The following is a 25,754-nucleotide window of genomic DNA, read 5'->3' on the forward strand; positions in this document are numbered from 1 at the left end:
ATTATTAAATTTTTTCTTATCTTTTTTCCGAAAGTCTCACCATTTCTCAGGATTGTAGAAAAAGATAAATTTTGAGTTCTGTGGCCATTGACATTCGACGGCAGACGTTGCAAAGCCGGACGCCATTTGTGAATACCGCTTCTACGTTGTAAACTGGATTTGGGACGCTTAAGTTCAATTGACTATCTGATAAATCACATGTAAGTATTTATCTTAAATTATTATTGCAATCTCTTCAATATTTCAAATTATTCAACTTATACTCTGAAGTAATCAACTTTTATTACTGTTCTACGACTCTATTTTGTTTCTACGTATCCAATGGCGGTTTTTCCTAATTTAATTTCCGTTACCAATTTCTAGATAAAAATGGCCGACGCTGACGATCTTCTCGATTACGAAGATGAAGAACAAACTGAACAAAATACTTCTGAGGCAGTAGCTGCTGCAGAACCAAAAAAAGGTGTTAAGGGTACTTACGTATCTATACATAGTTCAGGTTTCAGAGATTTCTTGTTGAAACCAGAAATTTTGCGTGCCATTGTTGACTGTGGTTTTGAACATCCCTCAGAAGGTAGGTTCAAAGATGAAATTGATATTGTTTCACGTTACTTCATTATTAATTTTCATTGCAGTTCAACATGAATGTATTCCTCAAGCCGTTCTTGGCATGGATATTCTATGCCAGGCTAAATCTGGTATGGGTAAAACTGCCGTGTTTGTATTGGCTACTCTTCAGCAGCTTGAGCCAACAGAAAATGTAGTTTATGTACTAGTAATGTGCCATACTAGAGAGCTGGCCTTCCAAATCAGTAAAGAGTATGAAAGATTTAGTAAATATATGCCAACTATTAAGGTTGGCGTGTTCTTTGGGGGATTGCCAATTCAAAAGGACGAAGAATTGTTGAAGAACAACTGCCCTCACATTGTTGTTGGTACTCCTGGAAGAATTTTAGCTTTGGTTCGTTCTAAAAAGTTGAATTTGAAGCATTTAAAGCATTTCATTCTTGATGAGTGTGATAAAATGTTGGAGCTCTTAGGTAATTATAAAGAATTAGCTTTCATTTTGGTACAGTCTGTACTACTACAATATTTGTGTAATGTTATTTAGTGTTTTAATGAGTTTTTCTTTTTAGATATGAGGCGTGACGTTCAAGAAATTTACAGAAACACACCTCATGGCAAGCAAGTTATGATGTTCAGTGCAACTTTGAGCAAAGAAATCCGACCAGTGTGCAAAAAATTTATGCAAGATGTAATTGAAAATTTTTATTCTTCACCTGTTTACGTTGCTGTGGCTACTTGAATGAAAAACATCACCAACTTTGATTGAGAAATACTCGTGCTTGAAATCGTGAAAAGAGTGGGGGAGGATCAGAGTTTTGATCTTGTTCAGTTCATTTCGTGTATGTTTTGGTCGAGCTACAGTGCTTAAAATTTTCCGAAAATCGCTATCAGGATACTAAACCGAGTGAGGGCTTAGAGCACTGTAGCCCAACGATGCAGGCATTGGTTGGGATGGGCTACAAAGAAGGATGAAGAAAGGATGATACTTTTTCAGTTGTGGGGGTCCAACATTCCTCGCGAAAATTCTTGACAGATCCATGTTTAAAATTGAATCAGATGCTGAGAAAACTTAAGCGATCATTGTTCCTAGGGATTTTATTAAGCAAGCCTTGAATGTATTTTGTTTCATCGCAAATGGATAAATGGATCCCATTTCGTGCCCAATTAACTCAGTGATCAAATTTGGACCATGCTATGTTGATCACCCTGATTTCCCAATCCTTTGGTTGGTTGTTTTTGAGCACATGGAAACAAGATTAGCAGAACCAACAGCTACTGTATGTTCGATGGGACTTACTCAAGGATCTTTCGCAACTGCAGTGGTTTTTCAGTTTTTCAATTCATTTCATTTCAAAAATTCGAATATCCACTCTTCCTTTTGCGTGAGAAGAAATTTTTGAATTGAAGATGAAAAAATTGCTGGATATTCGATCCTAGAAACTCCCATTCTCTTTCTCAATTCTTCCATTGATTTGTTTTGGTTCATCTACAAGGTAAGCAGAATTCAATGATTTATTTAGGAAACCTGGGATAGTAAAAGTTGTCTTAGGCAGATGCTCAATATGAATCTCTGCATTTATCACCGTTGGTTTTTAATTTTATGGTACTTAGTTTGAACAATCTTACTCTGTTAAAAAACATATTATTTCATTTGATATTTGTATTACCTTTTTCTTAATTTCTCATTATTTTTTTATCCAAAGTGTCGCACAGGGATAGTCCATTATATTATTACAGAGAAATGAATGTTTGTACAACATTTCAAAAAGGTCCATTAGATAATTCTCTGAAACTTCTAATGTGCACTCCCAGTGGGAGTTTGCGAATAAAATTGATGTGTTGTGGAGTTTACCTACTAAAGCATTGAATTTTGTCTGCCTGCTTGAAGTTCCCCTCTAGGCCAAAATTTGTTTCTACCTCCAAATGTAATAATTAGTCATTGAAATTCCTGTTTCTTGGATACTACCAAATCAACTACTCTGCAAAATATCTTCCGGGTTCTGTAAAATCTGCAGGGGTTTTTTTACCGAATAAACAGAATAGTGAATGGGAGTTTTCTACCTTTTCTTGAAGTTGCTTGACCGAGCTTTTGAAGGTAGGTCTCAAGAATTTTAAAATTTAACCTTTCATACTTTTTAGCCTATGGAAGTTTATGTTGATGATGAAGCCAAACTAACTTTGCACGGTTTGCAACAGCATTATGTAAAATTGAAAGAAAATGAAAAGAATAAGAAGCTCTTTGAACTTCTTGACGTATTGGAATTCAACCAGGTGAGATAAGTTCCAATATTTTAACAGCAGTTATGGGGACAATTTTCAAAGTGATGACACCTGTTCGATGATTCACCATGATGTTCAATTTCATTTGAACTCTCTCCCTGATTGATTCACTGAATATTCTATCTTTAATTGTAAATGTTTTCAGAGGTATGATACATTTCTTTTGCAGGTTGTTATTTTCGTTAAATCTGTTCAAAGATGTGTTGCTCTTGCCCAGTTATTGACTGAACAAAACTTCCCCGCAATTGGCATTCACAGAAACATGTCGCAAGAGGAGAGACTTTCACGTTATCAACAGTTTAAAGATTTTCAGAAAGTGAGTTCAAGCTATTATTTACGAATTTATTTCTTTATTGGATCAGTGAAATATTTCATTGTCTGATTTTGTGGAATTTTTTATGATGACACATGTGTATGATTAATTATGATTTATCTTTAAAGGGTTTAACTGAAAATTGAATGAATATTTTTTGGAATTTAAATATGTAGCCGCGTTTCTTGACGGTTTTATCTATGTTCCAGCGTATATTAGTCGCCACCAATCTGTTTGGAAGGGGTATGGATATTGAAAGAGTAAACATTGTTTTCAACTATGATATGCCTGAAGATTCGGATACCTACCTTCACAGAGTAGCTAGAGCAGGCCGTTTTGGTACCAAAGGATTAGCTATTACTTTTGTCTCGGAAGAGAGCGATGCCAAAATCTTAAATGAAGTGCAGGACCGTTTCGATGTGAACATTACAGAACTACCTGATGAGATTGATCTCAGTTCTTACAGTAAGTTGAATGAAAAAATTCACATCAGCTGAAATACTGATTGAATCTATTTTTGTTTCAGTTGAAGGAAGATGAGCGGTTTTGAGATGAACTACTTGTAACGAATGATTGTGTAGATGTGATTGATTTTGCTTTCATTAAACATTAGAATGTTTTTAAGTGATTAATATTACTATTATATAGTATTTAAGTATTTTATATTTTCTTTTAATAAACCTCCCAAATTAACAGATTGTTTTAATAATCAATAATTCAAATCTGTAAAATGGGGAAATTATCTCATGATGTATTTAACAAGTGTGGGGGGATATGAATCCTGGATAGAAGTCAGATCAACAATTTAGAAGGAAGCAACTCAGGGTGGTTAACGTTTTTATGTAAAGGTGAGATAATCTAATGCTATATACTCAAGGGTAGATTTTGATAATTTTTGTCTTTTTTAGACTTTTATTCTGTTGGTCTGAATTAGAGACATATATAATAAAAACGATATATTATGAATAATTCTGGGCAGTAGGTGAGTTTTATATCATGATCAAATGTTATTCTGAATTTGAATCTAGCTTTTTTTGTTCATGATGATAAATATGTAGGGACAAATGATATTTAATGATTATTAAATTTGAGAATTAAACTGAACTAGATGCGAAAATTAATTGATAGATAATTAAATTTAATTTGTTTCAATATAAATTTCTCATTTACAGATACCTTGCAAATACAAAAAATCGTTGTGGAAGAGAGAAATGTAAGTGAAACTGTTTTTTTTTTAATAATAATAATTTAACCATAAATTGGAGTTTATAATGATGATAATTATGTAGGGACAAATGATATTTAATGATTATTAAATTTGAGAATTAAACTGAACTAAATGCGAAAATTAATTGATAGTTAATGAAATTTAATTTGTTTCAATATAAATTTCTCATTTACAGATACCTTGCAAACACAAAAAATCGTTGTGGAAGAAAGAAATGTAAGTGAAACTGTTTTTTTTTTTAATAATAATAATTTAACAATAAATTTGAGTTTATAATGATGATAATTATGTAGGGACAAATGATTCAATGTGATTATTATTTCGAGAATTTGGCTGAATAGCAGAACTTACATATTTAAAAATTTACACAAATTACAACATGCTTTAATTTATATTTTTTCATTTCAGTGAATCTTCACGACTGAAACTATATGTTGGGAGTCAGGGTGATTTATTCAGTAGGTGAGTTTTATTTCATTGTGATTAAATGTAATTCTGTTTTTGGAAGTAGCTTTCTTTGTTTATGATGATAAATATGTAGGGACAAATGATTGTCGATGATTATTAATTTTGAGAATTTAACTGAACTATATAAGACAACTAATTTATACATTATAAAATTTTATTTGTTTTAATATGATTTTCTCGTTTTACAGATACCTTGCGAATCCAAAATAATCGACATTGAAAAAAAGTAAGTGAAAATGTTTTGATAATTTATGTAATGCAAAATTAACCTTCTTCTATACATAAAATGATGACAATTAGTTCGATGATTCACCATGATGTTCAATTAATATTGAACTCTCTCACTGAATTTAAATTATTACTTCTAATTGCTTTGGTTTCTTCAGATTGCATTCTAAAATTTGTCTATTTTTTACAGATACCTGTGCATTTTCAGATGGAGAAGTACATTTTTGTTACAATGAATGTGAGTACTCTCATTTTCTTAGATTCTTCAGTTTTCATAAACTTTTACATGATGACAAATTACGTAGGGACAAATGATTCAATATGATTATCATGAGAGAATTTAGTCTGAAAATTATTCTTTTTTATTCTATTGCTTTTAATTTTATCCATGTAATCTGAAGTTTTGCTTTTTTTTAGTGTTAGCGAAGAAAGTGTCCTTATGATCATCAATTATACTTCAATATTATTATATTCAATTACTGAATAAATATTTTATATAGTATGTTGGATTATTTTTCTTCATTTCCATAATAAACACTCACTGGAATAGTCATAAATGACCGGAAATATAAACACTTCTATTAATAGTCATACAAGAGTTCTTCTTGTAAAATTATTCCGCCAAAGTAAATTTTTTTTACATTTATTATCACAGTACAAATTTGAGAAAACAAATCATTCTGATTATCCTCTATATGGACATGTGGAGTTTTTACACATAATATTTTCATTCTATTCTTGAAACCTAAACACAGAAAGCAATCTTTGCAAGATGGTACTGCTTCCAGTATCATGTTTCAACTAGATCCTAATATAGTAGGGAAAACTCATTACTGAGTAAAATCAACAGGAATTTAAATATATCTTCATATCCTTCATCGTAAATTTTTACGCCGCAAGTCTAATCAATAAACATTGTAATTTGATAGCACCAGTTTCTTTAGTATTCCATTCAGCGGGCTCTCGATTGATAGAGTAAGCACCTGGTTTGACTAGTAGCTGAAAAGCGGCATATGCCAATTTATTACCTATACTATGGCCTGGAATGTAGAAACTCTGCATGGAAGGATAAAACACAACTTGCACGTCATCTTCTTTTTGACAAACGAGACTGCCCCATTGAGCTTGTCCTAAAATAAATGGAAATAAACAATACAGTATTGTTAAAAAACAAAATTCATAACCAAAATACTGAACTTTTAAAACGTGACCAGATATTAATTTTGGACTTATTTGGATTATTCTTGAATGGACTATAATGCCTAAAATGGTTTGTTCATAATGACAAATTCGTCTCCGTCATTCGTTTGTACTGATTACTGATTGCTGGGTGTGTTGGACGGACTAACCCAAACCTGCCACCGCGACCAACGGTCTATTGTAGCACACAAGCATGCTCAAAGAGCTAAATCTCTCCCTCTAGTCCCATCCTACCCAAAAAGGAGATGATGTCGGAGGGGGAGTGATTCTTGAGTTCCTCTAGGATCATCTTCGGAGAGCCGAAAACTCCGAGTCTGACCCTGTCTGCCGCCGGGCAGTCACAGAGGATATGCTCAATTGTTTCGTCTTCCTCTAAGCAGAGTCTGCAGAGTGGGTCGTTGACGATCTTGAGTTTTTTGAGGTGGGCTCTGAGTCTGCAGTGTCCTGTAAAAACCGCTATTATGGATCTCAGATTAGTTCTAGAAAATTCTAGCCAGCGACTGGTGTATGGGCTGGGAGGCACTGAAATAGCCCTATGCGAGTGACGCAATCCAGGTCGGTTGCGCCAGTACTCTAGGACCTTTTGCCTTATCCAGCTGTTGTTTCGGTCCCTGATTAAGGAATTGGGAATTCCTATGCTAGGTTCCGGGCCAATAAGCGTTGATGTCGCGCTTTCTCTGGCCAGAGCATCCGATACATCGTTGCCACTGAAGCCAGAGTGTCCAGGTATCCAAATCAGTTGCAGTCTGTTCAAACTTCCCAATTTGGTGAGTTTAGATCTGCACTCAAATACCTGTGCCGAGTTGCATTTGTCAGCCGCGAGAGATTTGATCGCAGCTTGACTATCCGTAAGGATTTTTATCGATCTGCCCGCCCAGCCACTGTCAAGTAAATGGCCTGCGCACAGATCAATGGCGAAGATTTCTGCCTGAAAAGCTGTCGCCGACTTTCCCAGACTAGCACTGAGTTTGGTCAGCGGTCTACGGCTGTAGACTCCGGCTCCAGATCCCTGACTGGTTCTGGAGCCATCAGTAAACCAGCAAGGTCCTTGTAAATAGAAATCCTTGTGATGGAGCCATTCGTCCCTGCTTGGAATCACAGAAACGAATGTTCCCTCCGTGCTGGTTCTTGTGATTATTTGATCAGTTCTCATGCCCATCACCACGTCAGCCTCCAGTTGGGCCGACAGACGACTGGGCACGAAAGTGAGTTTGTCAGGCTCGTTCACGGTGAGGTGGTGGAGCCTGTGGGTTGCTAGTCTTGCCTCTCCCTGGACAAAAATGTGAAGGGGAGGGAGGTCTAATAGCATCTCCATGGACGAAGTTGGAGTAGAGCGGAATGCCCCCGAAATCATGAGGCAAGCCGTTCTTTGGAGTTTGGTAAGTTTGTTTTGGGTTAGAACGCGTTCAGTGCAGGACCACCAGGCGACACAGCCATAGGTGACCAATGGTCTGATCACCGTGACGTATAGCCAGCGGAGCTGCTTCGGCGCTATCCCCCATGTCCTTCCACAGATCCTTTGGCAGGCCCATAGGGAGTGCCTGGCTTTGTGGACGACTTTTTCCACATGGGAGTTCCATAGAAGCTTCCTATCCAGGGTAATGCCTAGATATTTGGCTTCCTCTACGAGTGGAATGGTCTTACCGTAGAGAGTTGGAGGAAGGATTTGAAATTTCCTTCTCCTGGTAAAGGGGACAATCAGGGTCTTGGAGGGGTTCACCCCTAACTGCTCCCCATCACACCAACCCCTGAATTCGTTTGTAACTGCAGTCGCCTTTAAGTCAACCCTAACTTTTCGTGCCACTTATGGGTGTGCTTTTAAATAACTGTTTAATTCAACTCCATATTCATCACATCAGCCATGTTACAGCCTTATTACAAACCTACCTTTGGTAAGGGGCTGCCCCTTTTCCAATATTGTTCTAATGTTGCCCAATTTGGTTGGATAGTAGGCCGTATGCCATTTATCAGCGGGAATGTTGGTAAGGCTGCACAGGGGAAACTTTACCCAACCTGAAATTCAGAACGTTATATGTTTGTATGTTATGGATCCATGAAAAGAAAATATACCAATGATGCTGTCGTCTTTTTCCCCAGTTGGTATTCTCAACCTATAGCAATTCTGACAATAACATACAGCTTCCTCTAATAAGAAGAAATTATCTGAAAATAATCACCCCTTCTTCAGTATCTAGAAGTTTTTTACAGATTTAATGACAAACCTGGCAAAAGAATCCTCCTTCGAAACTTTTCACATTCCTCCTTATAAATGCATTTGATATTTTTCAAGGGACTAGAAGGTTGACTTCTCGGTACCGTTGTTACTATATTATTTACACTGGCTGATGCAATTGGCAGATTCATATTATTGTCAGACCTTTCTTTCTCGCAGTTTTCTAAATCGGCTTTCTCGCAGTCCACCGTCTTTGGTAATGTATTAGATTGCACTTCAACATTGAATATTTTGATCTGAAGAAAAAATACTTTTCATCAGGGATATTCTCCGTCAGCATCAGAATAAATGAAGATAATGTTACTATTCACTTATTGTTTGGCAAACATTTATTTCTGACTAGATGAGGTATTTTGAAAATAATCTTTTCACAATCCTAGATCAAGTACAATATTCCACTCGCATATTATGGCTTTTATTAACTTGGATATTTTACCAAAATTGACTCCGCGTAAATAATAGCCATCATAATATGCTCGTTGAATAATATACTACATATATCCTAACACTGATTATTTAGCCATTTTTCACTGATTTTGCTGTACCTACACCCACTTACTTGATTACACTGTCCATATAAGTCAAATACTGCATGTATTGGTTGTCCATTTGGAAAAATACAAGGCAGTGATTCTTCCTCATCATTAACTATCAATTTAAAATGGCCCATTTCATTGAGTCCCACTGAAACCACATCACCGACTTTTAGATTGTTCAGGCATTGACCAAAATTTGATCTAGTCTGAAAAAATTAGTTCGTTTAATTTGAGTTTTTTCAAAACATATCTTCACACATATTATTTGACCTTAATCTTTCAAATGGCAATGGAAATTCTCTATTTTGAACCAAGAGTCCATAGGTTATTTTTGAAAACTCACTTTTGTTCCATTGATGAATATCCAATCATTAGCCACTATACAACAGGGTGTTTTTAAACATAGAGCATTTGAAAGCAAATTTAGCTTTTCTGGAGTACCACTGGCCAAACCCACGATCAAAGAGGACTGCCATTTGGTATCGATCTGTTCGATAGTTACTTTCACGATAGAATTATAGTTCAGTGAAGGTTGCACAATAACTATTCCTTGATTATATGAAGCTACTCTTCTGGCTGAAGTCTTCCCATTCAACAGTTCGATATTCCTTCCGTGATTGTCATGGAATTCGTAAGAAATCTCAGTTTTCAAATCCGTCCCATTTTCCTTTAACTCTATGGTATTGCCACTACTCTGTGACGGATCAACATTCAGCTCAAGGCTGTCTTGAAGTTTCAGTGTGTTTAGGGGTGCAGAAATTTTATGACTAACAACAGCAATTGCTGAACAGGAACCACGTAAATTGAAAACAACATAAAGTGGGTCAGTAAGCTGAGGCATTTGGAGATAAATCTCTTCCCCATTGAGGAATATCCTTATGTTATCTTGGGTTTTCAAAAGACCAATATGATCACCAACATTCAACCAGTTCAAACTTGGGGAGAAAAGCTGAATAAGTTTGTTTTTGTACTTCAGTTCATTTCCTGAAAGGCATTAGAGAAATCAAGGAAACATGGCCAATTCAAAGAAAATGGCTTTCCATTAAATTTCCTGAATTCAAGGTACTATTTTGATCTCTCTGGCAAAAGTGTTCATGTGCCCAAAAAACGTATGTCTACTTTGTGATATACAGGTTAACAGAAATTGAAAGTGAAATTTTCCATTCAGAATATTTCAAAACATTTGAGGCCAAAAATCAAGTCAAAAAAATTAGAAGTATGTGATCTTGTATCCAAAAACTAGATATATGATTTTTTGGGTGTCCACGAAACGAACACTTGCCAGGGAGATCGAAATCAAGAACAAAGCAAAAATTCGGGGAGTTCAAAAAGCCATTTTCCATTCAAATGATGCAGGGTCCTTTTGTTGATTGAAATTGTTACCTGTTATATAACAGCAATCTTTTGGTAAATTAGTTATAGCTGCCGGTGACACAGAGGTCACTCCAACGCACAATGTTCCAGCAAAGTGAGGTAAGAGGTTCACTATTGATACCTCATATAGTTCATCTTGTACTAGGGGTGTGGCGCTGAATACAATACAGTTGCAACAATCTTTTGTTCTAGTCGCGAGCCTGTTATTATCACCCAGAGATACATTTTTATCGTGACACTCTGAAAAATGATGGAGATCTGTTTCAACTGGTTGTTGGAGATAATTTATGGCCTGGAAGAAATTAAATTTGAGAAATTTACTTCAAATCGTATCAGAATTGATCACTTATACCTGGAGAGAAGCTGAAGTATCAGATCTCGGACAGATGTCTTGGGCTGTTGAAGCCAAAGGAGCTACCGGCGATGCACAAGGTATGCTAACCTGAGAACACTGTCCATATAAATCAACCACGGCAAATAGAGTGGGAGGTGTAACAGTGCAAGCTTCCCCTTGGGGAACCCCATTTCGATAAAATATCAATTTTTTATCAGATGTTCGCATTACTCCAAGTGTTATTCCTGAACCTATAGCATCCAAATCGCAGGGATAGTTATTTTTCACCGTCTTTCCATTCTCCATAATGGATGAACCACTGAGAAGCCAGGTGTCTCTGCTTAAATCGGTGGCTGTGCTAGGAAGCTCCAGATCATCAGGTCTAATGGCAGTTACTCCTAATGGAAAATGATGTTGTAGTCGAGATTAACCTTACTTTCTTGAATGGCTGGAACGATTTTGATGAAATTTTGTTACTGGCTTTGGGTGAAGCCTCGGATTGTTTAGATTCACGATAATTTAGCCCATTTGAAGTTGTGTAACACAACTTTTCAACCGGCTGGGACGATTTTGATAAAATTTTGTGTTTGGAATTTTCTACACTCACAATAGGTGGAATTGAAGTCAAGTTAACGTATTGGTATTTCAAGAGCTTGGGATTTAATGAAATTTTGTTGGTGCATTAAGGTAAGGTACCCTATGATCTAGGTTCAGAATTGGGTCCTCAAGGTAGGGTTGCAGTCGATTTGTAGGGTAGTTTCTCAAATAACTGGGACGAAGTTCGATGGAATTTTGTATGTGGGTGTGGGTGACATCCAAGATAGGTGGCTCTGCGAGGGCTGTGTGTGTATTACATATATGTACTAAATTGTCAACTCTGGCTGAAATAGAATATAAACCAATTTCTCACCCAATTCAATACTTCCTGACCACCTATCAACAATATTATCAATGCAAATTTCAAATAACTCATCATCTCTTAGAGGTCGATTTGAAAAAACTATGGCATCATTGAATTCCGCTAAATGCCTTGGACGGAGTGCCGTTAATCCATTGTTCACAATTCTAGCATTTTTTCCATGAACATGATGAAAACGTAGATCACTAAAACATTTAAATCAGTGGGTAAAAGTTACCAATATCAAACCCCAAGTTGCGTACCTATAAATTGTGGTATTTGAAATACTAGAATTCAACGTATCAGGAGAACCATAATCATATATGTCGACAATGGATGCTTCGACAGCTTGTCCATATAGATCTATAGAAAGAATCGAATTTTTAATCAATTAGCAGAACGTAGTTTCGAGTAACAAACCTATAACACCAAATATTTTTTCCGGAACATTTGTAGCAGCTATGCCTTGGTCGTTTCCATTCACAAAAAAGTGCAAACAACCATTTTCTTTTCTAGATACACCTACCCTATCACCAACTTGTAACCGATCTAAATTCACACCATACTGTTCCAGCACTATTGTTCCATTGTGCATTATTCCACTTCCTGTCATCATCCAAGTCCCTGATCTCACATTTGTCATTGTGAAAGGAAATTCGAGATCCGAAGGACTGTGTGTAGTAACACCTATCTCGATGCTACCTAAAATTTTGAACATCTGAAAAATTGGGGAATCCCTTGTGAATTAAAAATATTCGTTCACCTGCCCACTTTGTATTCATTCTATCCAATCTAACCTCAAACAGTTCGCCGACTTTCAACTGTCGAGATGTCAAAACAACACCATTGTTGAAATCATCAACAGCATTAGGTCTGTGAGCTGTTCGTCCATTATTTATCACTGAGGCATGTGCTCCACAGTTAGGATGGAAAGTAAGATGTTCATAATAGTCGGGTAAAGGGTGAGGTTCCGGGAGAAGAATTTGTTGATCTCTTGTGTTTTTTCGGGTCATGAGGTTTTGTTCCTCTCGTTCATCCCTCTCCACTATTGATACCTGAAATGAAAATATAACTTTTTATTCAGAACTACATAAACAGGTGCATTACCTAATTCAATATGTACAACTAATAAAATAATTATTATTCCATTATCTAGAAGTAGAAGTATTTTCTCTACAAATACATTAGTACAAATACTAGTTATATATCTCCCTCACAAAAATTTCGTCAAATGACCCATTTTGTAGAAGACTCATTTTGTATATTAGTATATAGGACACTAGTACGTATTTTTCCAAAACTAACACACCTTAATTGTCATTCCATACAAATCTATCACTCCCCATACCACAGGAGGAACTCTTTGAGCAGCTATACCCTGATCCAAACCATTAATGAAATAATGCAAATCACCATTTGGTTTACGCATCATCCCTACTCTATCTCCTTCACTCAATTCGTCCAAATTATAGTCACCATATTCTCTTCTAGTACCTTTTCCATTTGTTAATATTCCACAGCCAGACATCATAATTGTTCCACTTCTCAAATTAGTCATAGTAGCAGGAAAAACCAATGTGGATGGATTATGAGTGGTAATTCCCATCTACAACATATCTCGGTATGAAACCTGAATTATAGTATTATAAATAAAGATTCTGATATGGTATTCCCTTATTTATTTATTTCAACCTCAAGAATTTATCAATACCAAATTATTTTCATATATCACTAACTGTAATTGAAATAAATGACACAATTAATTTTCTGCAATATTTTTTCAACTAAATTTGCTGTATGCAACATTATACCAGAACTCAAATGTAACAAAACTAATAATATCAAAAAATGTATTACGAAATATAAATTATATAACTATTGCAACCTAGTAGCCTTACTGGTACTGATGGTATACCATACTTGAACAATTATATTATTGGATTAAAATACCTCAATACTACCACTCCATTTGTCAACCAAACGGTCTATACGAATTTCAAAGAGCTCTGAATCCCTCAAAGCTCTGTGTGTCATAACCACAGCATTATTAAATTCATCTAATGGTCGTCTTCTTTCTGCAGTTCTATTTCCGTTTGATAATTTAACAAGAGATCCACACTTATCATGAAAGCGAAGTCTATCCTGTCTAGGACTTTCTTCTGGCAAACTTAAACTACAACAGAATTGAAAAAACCTTCTGGAAGCTAAAGATTTTACTATACTACCTAACATTCATGTCCATCCTTATATCCAAACTGTTACTACTACTCAAACTGAGTTCACTTAAATCTCCTCCTAATGTAACATTTAAAATATCATTATCTATAGCTAACATAGAGCTACCACTCAGACAGTCATCATTGTTATGTTCTCGAAATAGAGGGCTGGTTATTGTAACTTGTACACATTTTCCATAAAGGTCTACAATACCATAGACATTTCTTGGAAGACCTTCAGCAGCTACTCCCTGAGATTCCCCATTTATATAAAAAATTAAGTCCCCCTGAAGAATTAGATGTCATATATTTCATAATCACCAAACAGAACATTGCTCACTTCTGCAGTTCTCATTAAACCAACTCTATCATCTTGATTTAACTTCACTAAATCGGTTCCATAACCTTCTATGAGACATTCGCCATTATGGAAAACAGATGTAGACGACATAATCTAAAGAGTTTGAAATTGGATTGAGTAAATATTGGAATCAAACAAGAATTTTGTTAACTAACCCATCCTCTAGAAATTCTTGCAGCACATGAAGGAAACTCAAAGTTTGATATATCGCATTCAACAACGCCTATCTCTAAGCCTCCTGACCAGGAATTGACCTAAAATAATCTCATTCATTCATAGTACTTGCTACCTATTATTTCTTCCACCTTTCTATCAATTTTTATCTCGAATAAAACATCATTTTGCAGGGGTTCTGCTGTTATAACCAATCCATGATCAAAATCACTGTCATTTCTTTCGGCTGTGCAGTTTTCATTAGATAAAGTTATTCTTTCACCACATCTGTAGTGAAAATAAGCCATTTAAATTACCTTAATGAACGGAGTAAACCTTTATTTTATTGATCTAACAATATTTGTTTACAAAATCTTATTTATTTCGGAAATTTGACAGGACTGATCAACTTTATATCTACCTCTAAACGAACTAAAAAAGAAAAAGATTTGTTGTATTTTCGGAAACTTCAAGCGGCACCATCGATGTCATTGATATATTCTGTGTTCTGTCGTGATATTTCTATGTATTGTGTAAAAAATTGTAAACATTTAAAAACGGATACACTTTAAATATTTTCGAAAAAAAAATAGCCATGAGACAATCATTTTTAGTTCCTAATTTGGACTTCTTAAAGTAATTATAATCTCTCATTAATTTAATTTTAATATGTAACAATTTTTCATTTCAGGGAGATTCCAAGTTCAGATTCAGACAAAATTGTTGTAGTATCTATTATAGGAAAAACTGCCTTCAGTTCGTATGGATTTAAAGTTAAGGAACTAGGTAGAATGTTCTCATCTGATACTCATAGAAAAAATTCAGATTTATTGGTAAGTTTAATATGAACCTCAATTAAATTAATATTGTATTAATTCATTTCGTAGTACACTATCGAGGGATATTATGATGAAGAAAACCAAATTGTTTATCTCCATGCGCACACTCTTTTGGATACGGACTGTATTTTGAAAAACTATGAATCAATAAGAGTGAGTGAAAGATATAAAAATGATGAATATGACTTTCTTTCAGCCTATGATGAGGTTAAAACAAATATTGCGAAAATAATGCTATTTCTATTTTATGTCAGCCATATAGTTATTTTATCCCATCCTGGTTCATCTTTTGATACTAATTATATCCAATATTTTAAAGCACTGAACACACTGGGGTATGTACTTTTGGAAATTATAATGAATAAATTTAATAAAAAAAAATGTTTTAAGCCAAAAATTATCTACTAAGGCTTCAAAATATTTTGAACATTTGGATATCAGCAAAGACTGGTCTAAAAATGGCAGGACCTGTATTCCAAGATTGTTGTTTTATTTTGAAAAGTGTCCCAAAGGTGCCACAAATGTAAAGAAATTGGAACATAATATGGAAGATAAAATATATCACATTTTGAAAAAAACACGAATATTATCTGCACCATAGTGAGTTTTTTATCAATTATTAATTGATATCATAAAACTACTAGAATAATTTTCAATTTGTCATCTTTGTAGTCCAATTTTTGCCTTGCCCTTGAATCAGGAATTTGTATATGTTTCTAAAACACCAGTAATAGATGCTAAAGGAGAAATGTTGAAAGGTCTTATAGCGGATTGTGAGCCAGGAGGAGCAATTAAAATGACTGCACCCTTCTCAACACAAGTAGAAAATGAACATAGTTTTAAACATATGTTGAAAGAGCATATCAAACAAGCCAGAACAAAAGGCTTTAATGACCCAGTCAATCCAAGGCATACCTCTCATGTAGCTTCTCATTTTGAGGTGAGACAAAATAAAATTCCTGAATAAAACCTTCAAAGTAAATTTTTCAGTTGCCTATTCTTAGTAGTTGGGTTGATGTTACAAAAATCATGTATGAACGTCTGATAATCACCAAATTTTCGGCCCATCTCAATGTAGAAACCAAATTTTCTGAGCAGAGATGTATGAAAGTGCTACCTATAGCTTTGGCAAAATATCAGGAGGGCTTACCTTCACATTACGGAAAAGCTGAACATGAGGCGCGTTTGGCAATGGCTATGAATCTATTTCGTGCACAAGCTAGAGGTGCTTTGTATCCAAAATTTGCCAAACAGTTACAGAGTGATTGTTTAGAGCATTGGACAAATGGAAGACAGCAATGTGAGGCACCATCACTAACAGGCAATCCATGCAAATTACCTAAGCACGACAGTGATCAAGAACACATGAGTGGATTTATTTATAAAGGTGAGGTTATTAGATCTATACCTCAACTGAAAACTTAAATTAAAACTGATGACTGCTGATGATAGTGTGAAGTAGTTTTTGTTGGATAAGGATAAACACTTATTAATCTTAAATTGACTTCGTTTAAATATATATTTAATTTTCTGCTTTTCAGCTGCTTGTGACTGTGGAAGGAAAATTGGTTCCAGGGAAGATCCATACAATGCTAAACAAGCAAATTATTTGTTTTACCAACAAGTAGCTAAAGAGTGTTATTGCTCAAAGTTAGAAAGGATTTCATTTCCTGTATTTGAACCTTCAACCAAAGAATTCAAAGCTGCTTGTTTGGTAGACTCAGCTGAGGAACGGCCAACGGTTCTCTCTGACCGTAGTGAATGTACCTCTCCAGATATTCAAAGTTGTGATTCAGAAACACAGCCTAGTACTACGGAATATCTACCAGGAATGTTAACACTGACCTCTCCATCTGGTTTACTTCCAGCATTTTCAAGCTGGTCTCTAGTTTCTATAGGATTATCCTCTTTATATAGTCATAACATAGGATTATCGGAATCCCATCATCCTGGTTTCCTTAGTTCAACAAATTACCTCCTACCTTGGGATGTGACAGTGTACACAAAAGCCAAAGCAAATATGTGGCCCCAATTAAGTAGATCTTCCACCAGAGGACGTAGGGGGCGCTCAACGGGAAGCTTACCCCAGTTTACAGTGAAAGTATTCATTGGTATGGAATATGAATGCCCTCAAGGACACAAGTTTATGTTAGCATCTCCTGATAAAATTCTGAAAGCTACACCAGGGAGTATGGTGAAGGATACAGGCCATAAGATTGCTGAGTCAGATATGCCTTTATATTTTCAATGTGCTTGTCGAGCTGCTAAAATTGCTCAGCTAATGAGAATTCACATAGTTACACCCAAAGCACCCGTGCATTGTACCTTGAATCCAAGAGTGAGTTCCACATTGTCAATGTGCTGTTTTTCTAAATTGTTCATAAATAACATTTATTGCATATGTACTTTTTGATATATTTACCCATTTTCGAAATAATTGATGAGATCGTATTTTTCAGGTTCAACCTGGGTCTAATGCTCCGATTTTTGTCCCTACGCTTGATGGACCCCTTAAGTTATCTCAGTCCTCCTACTGGGTATTGAGATTGCCTTACGTATATGTAGCTGAAAATGAGCATTTTCCCCAAAACAATTATGCAAGACTTCTCAAAGATACCTTTGGGGTAACTGAAGCTGACTGACAAAAATCAAACAAAAAAATTCATATTCTGAGATGAACTATTCTGCGTTTTACAAGTTAATTTCTGAGAACATTCTAAACCTTTTTTTGTAGTTCATTATGGAAATATTGAATTTTCTTATATATTTTTCATAATGAACTTTATTGTTAATTTCAGAAATATGGAAGGGATTGTTATGTATTCGAACTTTCTTGTAAAGCTAAAAATTCTCTAATTACCAGACCCACACTAAGCTTTTTAATTAAATGTTATTCTTGTATGTTCTTAATTACGAAAATAAAGAGTTTGATATTCTGTGTGCTCAGTTTCTATGAATTTCATTACGGTGGCCTGTCATTCATTATCATTCGTCAAAATTCAGTTGAAACAAGAAAAATATTTCATTATGAAATTTTCCAACATAAACTAAAGCCACTATGGATGAATTCTTCAGGCATTTCCGTTCGTTTTTAGGCTTGCCTAAATTCGAAGATTCCAGATCAGGTCGTCACGAACAAGATATAAGGTACCTAATTTTAATAATGTTTTAAGCTTATTTTATCATTATTCTTCTTTTTTCAGAGATCCAGAAAATTATATTGATTCAAGGTATGATATATTTTCGAGTACACTAGAGATGCATCGTTATTTTGAAGAGCAAATGAATAAAATCATGGGAGAATTCGATATATTTCAATTCGGAGGAAGCGACTCATTTTTTGGAGGTAAAAGTAATATCATGCGAATATTCGAAGGAAGAGTTTTGGAATTATATTTGCAGATATTCCGGGCCGTGGAGAAATAGAATTTTTTGATAGAAGTGATATGCCTCCTCTTATTGAGGACGGACAAGATGGAGATTTAAGAAATCAGTTCCTCAAACCAGGGTTTGCACGTCCAACACAAAAACATCTTATTGATAAGTCTGATAAAGAGTTGAAAGAGAGTGAGATAAATATTAATGATTTGGATTCCTTAGTTAATGGTGATTATCAGAAAAAAAAAGAGGAGCACCCTAGTATTACAACCAAATTTTTTGGAAAGAGCATTAGTACTAAAACAGTCATGAATCCAGATGGTGTAAGTAATAATATCTGAGATAGCAAAGATTTTCAATTGTCATTGCATTAGATTTATTCTTATTCATGAATTCTCAATTTTTCAGTCGATGGAGATTCATAAAACAATTCATGATAACCAGGGAAATCAGGAAACAACGATAACCAAGAGAATTGGTGACAAAGAGCATACCATTATTAAAAGAATAGATGCTAGTGGCAAGGAGGAAGTAATAGAGAATTTTGTTAATATTCAACAGAAGGATGCCTCTAATGTTGTACCATTACCTTATTCTAATCCATGGTCTTTATATGAACGGTTTTTCAAGTAATATAAATAATCAGAATGTATGATATTTGATTCTGTAGCGATATATTTAATATAGCTAATTTTTAGTAGTTCAAGAGTGATTCAGTTTATTCCTTGTAAGTGCAAAATGTGATAGATACAGACGATTTTGTAGGAAGCAATTTGGTTTTAAATGTTCTTCGACGTTTTTCAAAAATGATGGAGATATGAGGTAGTGAGAGATAAATCGCAAAGAAAATTATTCTGTTGATTGACTACTAAATACAATATGAATATTGGAAATTTCCTGGATGATGCCATGGTGTAGTTTTACCTACCACTTGGGTATGAATGAAATTGTTTACATCATTATTCTAAACAAATTTTATTTGGCGTATTTACAAGCAATTTTATATACATAACATTTCACAATAAGTGTTCAATTAGGAAAACAAAAAAGTTGGGGACACTTAATTTAGGATAATTTACCGACAAACTCATAGAAGATTGATGGAATGTAATCACTATAAATCCCTAAGGCTATGAAAATAATTTGCTAGGTGAAACAACTAGATGAATAACTGTCATCTGAATTATCTGAAATTCCTCATGTGGTAAGTCCATCAAATTTCAAATGAAAGACTTTATAATGTTGATAGATGAATAAAATTATTAATTTCCTATACATTTTTTGATTGAACGATAGGAAAATACTCGTAAATGATACTTTTTGGTAGCAAAGGAAAAATTATCTACATTTTGATATATACCTCCAGAATAGTGGAATGTGTTTTTATTCCTTCTTGAAGTAATCAGATGTTAAGATCCTTTTCATTACTTTTATATATCATGTATGAAGGTCAATACTCAATGAATTTTTTTCATTAAGGCCTAATAGACAAATTAAGAATAAATCAAATATGAGTTAACTGAAAATAAAAGATACTATGGTTAATCTCATAATAATTCAATAAAAGCAATAAACATAATCCCACAAAGGCCTTATCATTTCCATATATCACAAAAATATACAATTTTCAATATATAAATTGCACAATAATTACTACATCTGATAATAATTGCAATATATTATAAAAACCTCTTTTAAATAATTTGGGAATCCAGACTTTCTATCTCAGGTACAGTCACATATATATATGAGGTTTCCATTACTCTTGGCCAAACGTATCGGTTTCTTCAATAGCATACGTTAATTTTTCTACCAATTGTTCATAGCTTTTATATGGGGGTAAATCTAATCTGTTGAAACATGTATGCGACCTAGGTAGCCAAGATTCTTTGCCTACTTTTTCTATACAGAATCGTTGTGGTCCATTGGAACCCATTAACTCTGCAAAACCACCTACGGGAACTCTGCAGGTTCCAGTAACAAACTGTAGAAGTCTTGCTCTTTTTTCGTTATCCGATTGCTTGACAAACTGAAAATGCAAAGAAACATAGTTTATTAAACAAAAAATGTCGATAGGGATCTACTATTGAGTAGCTTTATTTAGTGGTTGGTTGAATTATGTGATACTGATGAGCTCAAATAAGAACGAAACTGGGCTATTACTACTTCTGCCAGTCCAATTTTATTCACCGTCTATTTTATTTACTACATTTATCAAAATAACAAACCTGCCAGAACCACTGTATTGGCTTACTGCTTCTAGTGTAATGCCTGTAAATAGTATGTCTCTGCCAATCTTCAACATCTATTTCCTGCATACCACATAGCAGCAGCTCCAACTCCCTCTCATCAAAATATTTCAACCATTCTATAGGCACAACTTCATTGAATCCATCTAAAAATGCTTGAGTTTGCTGTTCTATTCCCCTAGTCATCCTCCATTCTGTCATCAACATCAAGTAGTTCTCCTTGTTAGCTTCCGTTACCTTCTCTTTGTCGCCATTTTTTATGAGTTCATGGTGGATTACCTGAAAGATTGATGAGTATGAAATCTCTATCCCACCGTCCTTCCTATTTCAAGATAAAAAATTCTCACAACAAAATTACAAGGAGATCCACCTCCAAAGTAGATCAGAAGATCCATAGATTTAAGACAGGCCCAGTTGCATTGAGATTTAATGCCATATTTAAATTCAAAACTGTCACTTTTACAGGGAATAATGGATTAAACTTTTAATGAAACACTAAATTGGAAAGTGGAACATAACAAGCCCCTATAAGCTATGCAGGAGCAGATACATACTTGTTAACAACAGTTTTTCCATGTCTGTAATTTGCGAATTTGAGGCCAAAAATGAATACAAATCATTGTATAATTTGCAAAAAAAAATTGGTATCATATTTCAGATTTCTATGTCATAGTAGATAAATCAATTCTCACCTGACCTAGCACCTCAAAATCGACACTGTGGTATAATTCCAAACTACAATCCTCAATGTTGTTTTCCTTTATCCACACCAAGCTATTATAAAACTCTGGGTCGATACTTTCGATATCCTTCATTACTAACTTTTTACCCAACATCCTCTTGTAAAATGGCATTGTGAATCCGGAATAGATGAATCTACCGTGATACAACGCCATGGCAATGAATCTGCCAATGAATTTGAAGAACGTTAGATGTTCTGGGTTCACATAAGAAGCTGGATTGATCTGTAAACTGTAGTTATTCTTGTTTGCATACTCAAACAAACAGTACATCGGATTAAGAGCCTCGTGGGACACCAAAAAGAACCATTCACGGCTAACACCGCCGTAATCCAAACCTTCCTCGCCTTTGAATATTATATACAACCTACGACGGAGCTCGTAAGCCGGTAAACGCATTATAGTGTGGAAAGAGTCTTCGAAGAGAGTTTGACGGGTGACTTGAATTTTTATATGGCTCGGTAGAGCATTGCTTTGGCATAAGAATCTGAAAGAAATATATTGAACCATGAAACAATTCTTCAAGAGATAAAATCAAGTATTAATTTCAAAAAATTTTCCAAGCTAATCTTAATAGCAATCAGCATATTCTCTGTAGATCATAAAACCGGTTTCTCAAAATATCTAAAGCAATAGAAATTTTTTTGTCAGAGTAATTGATAAAGGCAGATAATATAAATTGATTTAGTTAAACTCTAGGTAGTGAAGGCTTCTTTCTCACCTAAACTGGCTGATCTTCCACTTGAAAGATCTTTCATAAGCTCTTGGGACACCATATACACCTTTGGGGCCTTTGGGTGCACCTGGCCTAGGGTCTTCAAATGTTGTTGTTTTGGTATTGTGATCAACGAAGTACCTTTTATTGTCCTCTGTATACCTGATTTCCCATCCATCTGGCAGATTGTAGTCATCTAGTTCACTGATTTCTTGTCCTTGGGTCCTTGGATCTTCCCATTGTGTTGTTCTATTTTTATGATTCACAAAGTACACTCGACCTGAAAAAATAGTTATTACATTTTATAGTAATGAGATTGATGATTACCTTCTGGTTGCACTCTTCTTTCCCAATCAGGGGGCAGGGGTCCTAAACCATCATCTTCTTCTGCAATTGCTGTAGAAGGTCCAGGCACAGGACCAGCAGGATGTTGTGGATACAAAAATCTTTGGTTTCCTTAAAAATTAGTATCATCAGTACATATTGCAAATGTGTAAGAATATATTTCCACCTTGTGAGACAATATGCTGTCTTTCTCCTTGCCATTGTTGATAATGTTGTAATCTTTCAGAATTTGGCCACTGCCATGTAGTAGTTCGAGTATTATGATCAACATAATAAACTCTTCCTCTGGAATCCCTTCTTGTTTCCCAACCTGGCGGCAGAGGCTGAGGTCTCTCCCATGATGTGGATCTGAGATAAATTGAAACATAGTGGGAACTCTCCAAAATGTGATAAATTCTTTGAACAATCATACCGACACACACAATTTGATTCATATTTGAAATCAATTAAGAGTAGATGAATATTATAGGTTTATAGTAACAATTTTAATATTCATGCAAGCAACTTTGCTCAATTAATAAGAAATTTAGATATGAAACATGCTGGGATAAGGAGCCTTACTCACTTTGTATTATGATCAACATAGTATCTCCTTCCATAAGTATCAAATCTCATTTCCCAACCAGGTGGCAAAGGATCCTCATGTCTACTTGCAGATGGCTCTATCTGATTAACATTACTCTGAGGTACAGTAGCAGGTGGTCCAATAGAACCTAAAAATGTTATTTCAGCTGAAATTCCTTGATACAAACAGAAAACATACCATTTGGAATGCTTGAAGTTGAAGTCATTGGAATAGCTGCAATACTAGCAGCTGGAACTGGTGGAGGTCTCTCAAAACTAGGTCGAGATGGCACTACATTTTCTGAGCCAATTGTACGAATCTTTGCTTTGATACCACTGAGAAGTAGAATTACATTTCGCTGCAAATCAACATCACTATTGCTTGGTGTTAGAGGGATGTTGCTGCTTCCCTGTCTCATATACTTAGAAAGATCAACAACCAATCCTTGAAAAAAACAAACTAGCTCTCCTACTTTAGAAGCACCCTCCCCTTGCTTATTTTCATTATATAAATCTATAGTTAGTTCCAAATTATCACATCTACCATTGAAAATCTTCAATAGCTGTAGTAAATCCAATTTCTTTTCTCCAATTACTGTATCTTTTCTGAAGTTATTCTTATCCAATACACAGAAATTTATTTTAGAATGTGGTTTCACTAGAAGTGTTAATTTTTCATTCCACTTTGGTTGAGATGTATTTCTAGTTGGTTCAGTTTTATAGGATATATCTTCGTCAACTATTATTTCTACATAAGGACATGGTTTAAATAGAACATTTCCTCGAAGATGGGCACTTTCCACTGCAATATTTTTGGTTTGATTATTTACATTAGGATAAACTCACTACTTTACCTGTAACTGATAATTGGTGGAACCCAGGCACTTGGTCAACAGTTTGATTCATTGTTATGTTTTCCAATATGAAATTAGTGTAACACTTGACAGTTTTTTAACCTTTATTCTGATCAAAGTTTTCGTCGAAAAAGATTAATCTCAAGTTTGAACTTTCATCTCATGTACATCCTATGAAGAATTTCATTGTGATAGAAAAACGTTACCTCACATTAGGAAATAGATTCTAGATTCTACTCATTCCTTCCTCACTAACGATGACGTAGAATTAAGGAATCTGATAACGATTGATAGAGTAAAATTGAGTTAATTTTCAAGAAAATTAATTGCGAACTGGCCTTGCATATTGATGTGCTTATCTTTCAAAATCGTATGAATTGAATTAAGAATTTTCATTTATTAGATAAATAAAAAACATCCACCATTGCAGTAAACTTTCAACTTGAACAGAATGGCAACCTCGGAAAAATTTGTTCCCCAATAAGCCAAAATTTGCAACTTTGAACAGAAGAAGTTGTTCCAGCGAGAAATTTAGTCTTAGAGTTTATTTATATAACTATAATTATATAAATATCGATAGATAATTGAATAGTATCAATTTAATTGAATGAAGAATGCGATTTTTTTTGTGGCACAGAACATCGAACATCAACTAGGTCTATGATTATAGGTTAAGACCATTTAAGTTCAAATTTTGTATTTTATTTATCCCTTTTCAGTTTGTTTGTGGAGGACAGGGACTCCCCATAGTCTTAAGAAAAATGAAACAGCCGAGCATAGCATGGATTAGTTTAGATTACAGAGTAACACCAAATATTTCTCTTTGGTACACCTAGGCAGTAGGGAGCTATGCGTATGGTCCGTATATACACATTTGGTAACCGCAAGTTACCAGAGCGGTTACTCTGGTGACTGATATTGAACCAAATTGTCAGGAATTCGACATATACGGACCGCCCACTTACTAACCAGAAGTAACCAAAGTGTATATACGGACCACAGCCTATGTGAAGTAGAACTAGGAACCATAAAGTAAGTCAAGATGGGTCTGTTCTGTGCTAGGAACTAGTGGAAGACCACGTAGAGCTAGCGATTCTCAATCACTCTAGATGGCCCCGTAGCCGTAGATATATATAGAGCCTCGATACACAAATTGCAGAGAATCTCTATATCTTTGGATCTGTCAAGCATTTTTTGTGTGGCTCTATTAAGGTAAGCCAACTTCTTGGAAATGCTGTCCGCTTACAGAACCAAACTTCATAGTTTGATAGAAAACTTTTTTTTTTTTGAGAAAACATTATTTTCATTCTGGAGTTTTCCAAGTGCAAGGTCGATTGAGAATGATTCAGATCTACCAATTACTCCTTAATCGGCGATTCGCTAGAGCTCTGTGCCACACAATGGACATGTAAAAACAAAAACAACAAGGGTTTCTTATGTTCATTGTGAATAGGCACTAAAATGGAATGGATACTGTTGCACGAACATCCAATATCAGCAATACCAGTTCAATCATTTTCTTATTTGAACAGATTTTTTTATCCAAATATTTGAATCTATAGCATCAAACTGGAACAAAAAAATTAACTGTGCTGTATTCCATTCATGATCCAATATTGAAAGTACTTTCCATTTTTCTAAGCCCACGAAGTTGAGATATTCAGAACTCAGTTCATGAAAT

General features: G+C 34.9%; 5 protein-coding genes and 2 long non-coding RNA genes across 7 annotated transcripts; 5 read left to right on the forward strand and 2 right to left on the reverse strand.

The window, feature by feature from the left end:
- Nucleotides 1–51: 51 nt before the first annotated feature.
- Nucleotides 52–3,823, forward strand: LOC123310767 (ATP-dependent RNA helicase WM6). The gene is made up of 8 exons (XM_044894412.1): nucleotides 52–200; nucleotides 364–574; nucleotides 636–1,040; nucleotides 1,137–1,255; nucleotides 2,707–2,838; nucleotides 3,017–3,163; nucleotides 3,370–3,625; nucleotides 3,687–3,823. The coding sequence occupies exons 2-8, from the start codon at nucleotides 370–372 to the stop codon at nucleotides 3,698–3,700; spliced, it is 1,278 nt and encodes a 425-aa protein (XP_044750347.1). The 5' UTR covers nucleotides 52–200; nucleotides 364–369; the 3' UTR covers nucleotides 3,701–3,823.
- Nucleotides 3,824–4,445: 622 nt separating this feature from the next.
- Nucleotides 4,446–5,586, forward strand: LOC123310769. Its single transcript, XR_006537401.1, has 4 exons — nucleotides 4,446–4,604; nucleotides 4,797–4,850; nucleotides 5,045–5,082; nucleotides 5,275–5,586. It is a non-coding gene; the product is annotated as an uncharacterized LOC123310769 (long non-coding RNA).
- A 127-nt stretch (nucleotides 5,587–5,713) lies between these two features.
- On the reverse strand, nucleotides 5,714–14,791 carry LOC123310766 (neuralized-like protein 4). Its single transcript, XM_044894411.1, has 18 exons — nucleotides 14,542–14,791; nucleotides 14,392–14,490; nucleotides 14,216–14,329; nucleotides 13,885–14,162; nucleotides 13,610–13,832; nucleotides 12,969–13,265; nucleotides 12,423–12,714; nucleotides 12,080–12,361; nucleotides 11,923–12,022; nucleotides 11,672–11,865; nucleotides 10,780–11,159; nucleotides 10,437–10,719; nucleotides 9,397–10,037; nucleotides 9,077–9,259; nucleotides 8,507–8,753; nucleotides 8,355–8,447; nucleotides 8,172–8,297; nucleotides 5,714–6,214 (listed from the first exon to the last, which is right to left on the reverse strand). Exons 1-18 carry the CDS (start codon nucleotides 14,695–14,697, stop codon nucleotides 5,973–5,975), a joined length of 4,230 nt encoding a protein of 1,409 aa, XP_044750346.1. The 5' UTR covers nucleotides 14,698–14,791; the 3' UTR covers nucleotides 5,714–5,972.
- Nucleotides 14,792–14,888: 97 nt separating this feature from the next.
- LOC123312223 (protein SMG8) lies at nucleotides 14,889–18,166 on the forward strand. Its single transcript, XM_044896539.1, has 8 exons — nucleotides 14,889–15,025; nucleotides 15,081–15,222; nucleotides 15,277–15,563; nucleotides 15,619–15,828; nucleotides 15,901–16,168; nucleotides 16,219–16,615; nucleotides 16,770–17,566; nucleotides 17,688–18,166. Exons 1-8 carry the CDS (start codon nucleotides 14,985–14,987, stop codon nucleotides 17,868–17,870), a joined length of 2,325 nt encoding a protein of 774 aa, XP_044752474.1. The 5' UTR covers nucleotides 14,889–14,984; the 3' UTR covers nucleotides 17,871–18,166.
- A 28-nt stretch (nucleotides 18,167–18,194) lies between these two features.
- Nucleotides 18,195–19,312, forward strand: LOC123312226. The gene is made up of 4 exons (XM_044896545.1): nucleotides 18,195–18,375; nucleotides 18,432–18,574; nucleotides 18,631–18,929; nucleotides 19,015–19,312. Exons 1-4 carry the CDS (start codon nucleotides 18,287–18,289, stop codon nucleotides 19,237–19,239), a joined length of 756 nt encoding a protein of 251 aa, XP_044752480.1. The 5' UTR covers nucleotides 18,195–18,286; the 3' UTR covers nucleotides 19,240–19,312.
- Nucleotides 19,313–19,565: 253 nt separating this feature from the next.
- Nucleotides 19,566–24,666, reverse strand: LOC123312222 (E3 ubiquitin-protein ligase Su(dx)). Its single transcript, XM_044896538.1, has 9 exons — nucleotides 24,074–24,666; nucleotides 23,419–24,021; nucleotides 23,221–23,368; nucleotides 22,822–23,003; nucleotides 22,638–22,766; nucleotides 22,317–22,590; nucleotides 21,548–22,082; nucleotides 20,835–21,134; nucleotides 19,566–20,635 (listed from the first exon to the last, which is right to left on the reverse strand). Exons 1-9 carry the CDS (start codon nucleotides 24,123–24,125, stop codon nucleotides 20,366–20,368), a joined length of 2,493 nt encoding a protein of 830 aa, XP_044752473.1. The 5' UTR covers nucleotides 24,126–24,666; the 3' UTR covers nucleotides 19,566–20,365.
- A 471-nt stretch (nucleotides 24,667–25,137) lies between these two features.
- On the forward strand, nucleotides 25,138–25,748 carry LOC123312227. Its single transcript, XR_006537589.1, has 2 exons — nucleotides 25,138–25,285; nucleotides 25,345–25,748. It is a non-coding gene; the product is annotated as an uncharacterized LOC123312227 (long non-coding RNA).
- The last annotated feature ends 6 nt before the right edge of the window (nucleotides 25,749–25,754 follow it).

Source organism: Coccinella septempunctata, chromosome 4 (assembly GCF_907165205.1).
Source record: "Coccinella septempunctata chromosome 4, icCocSept1.1, whole genome shotgun sequence".
NCBI lineage: Eukaryota > Metazoa > Arthropoda > Insecta > Coleoptera > Coccinellidae > Coccinella > Coccinella septempunctata.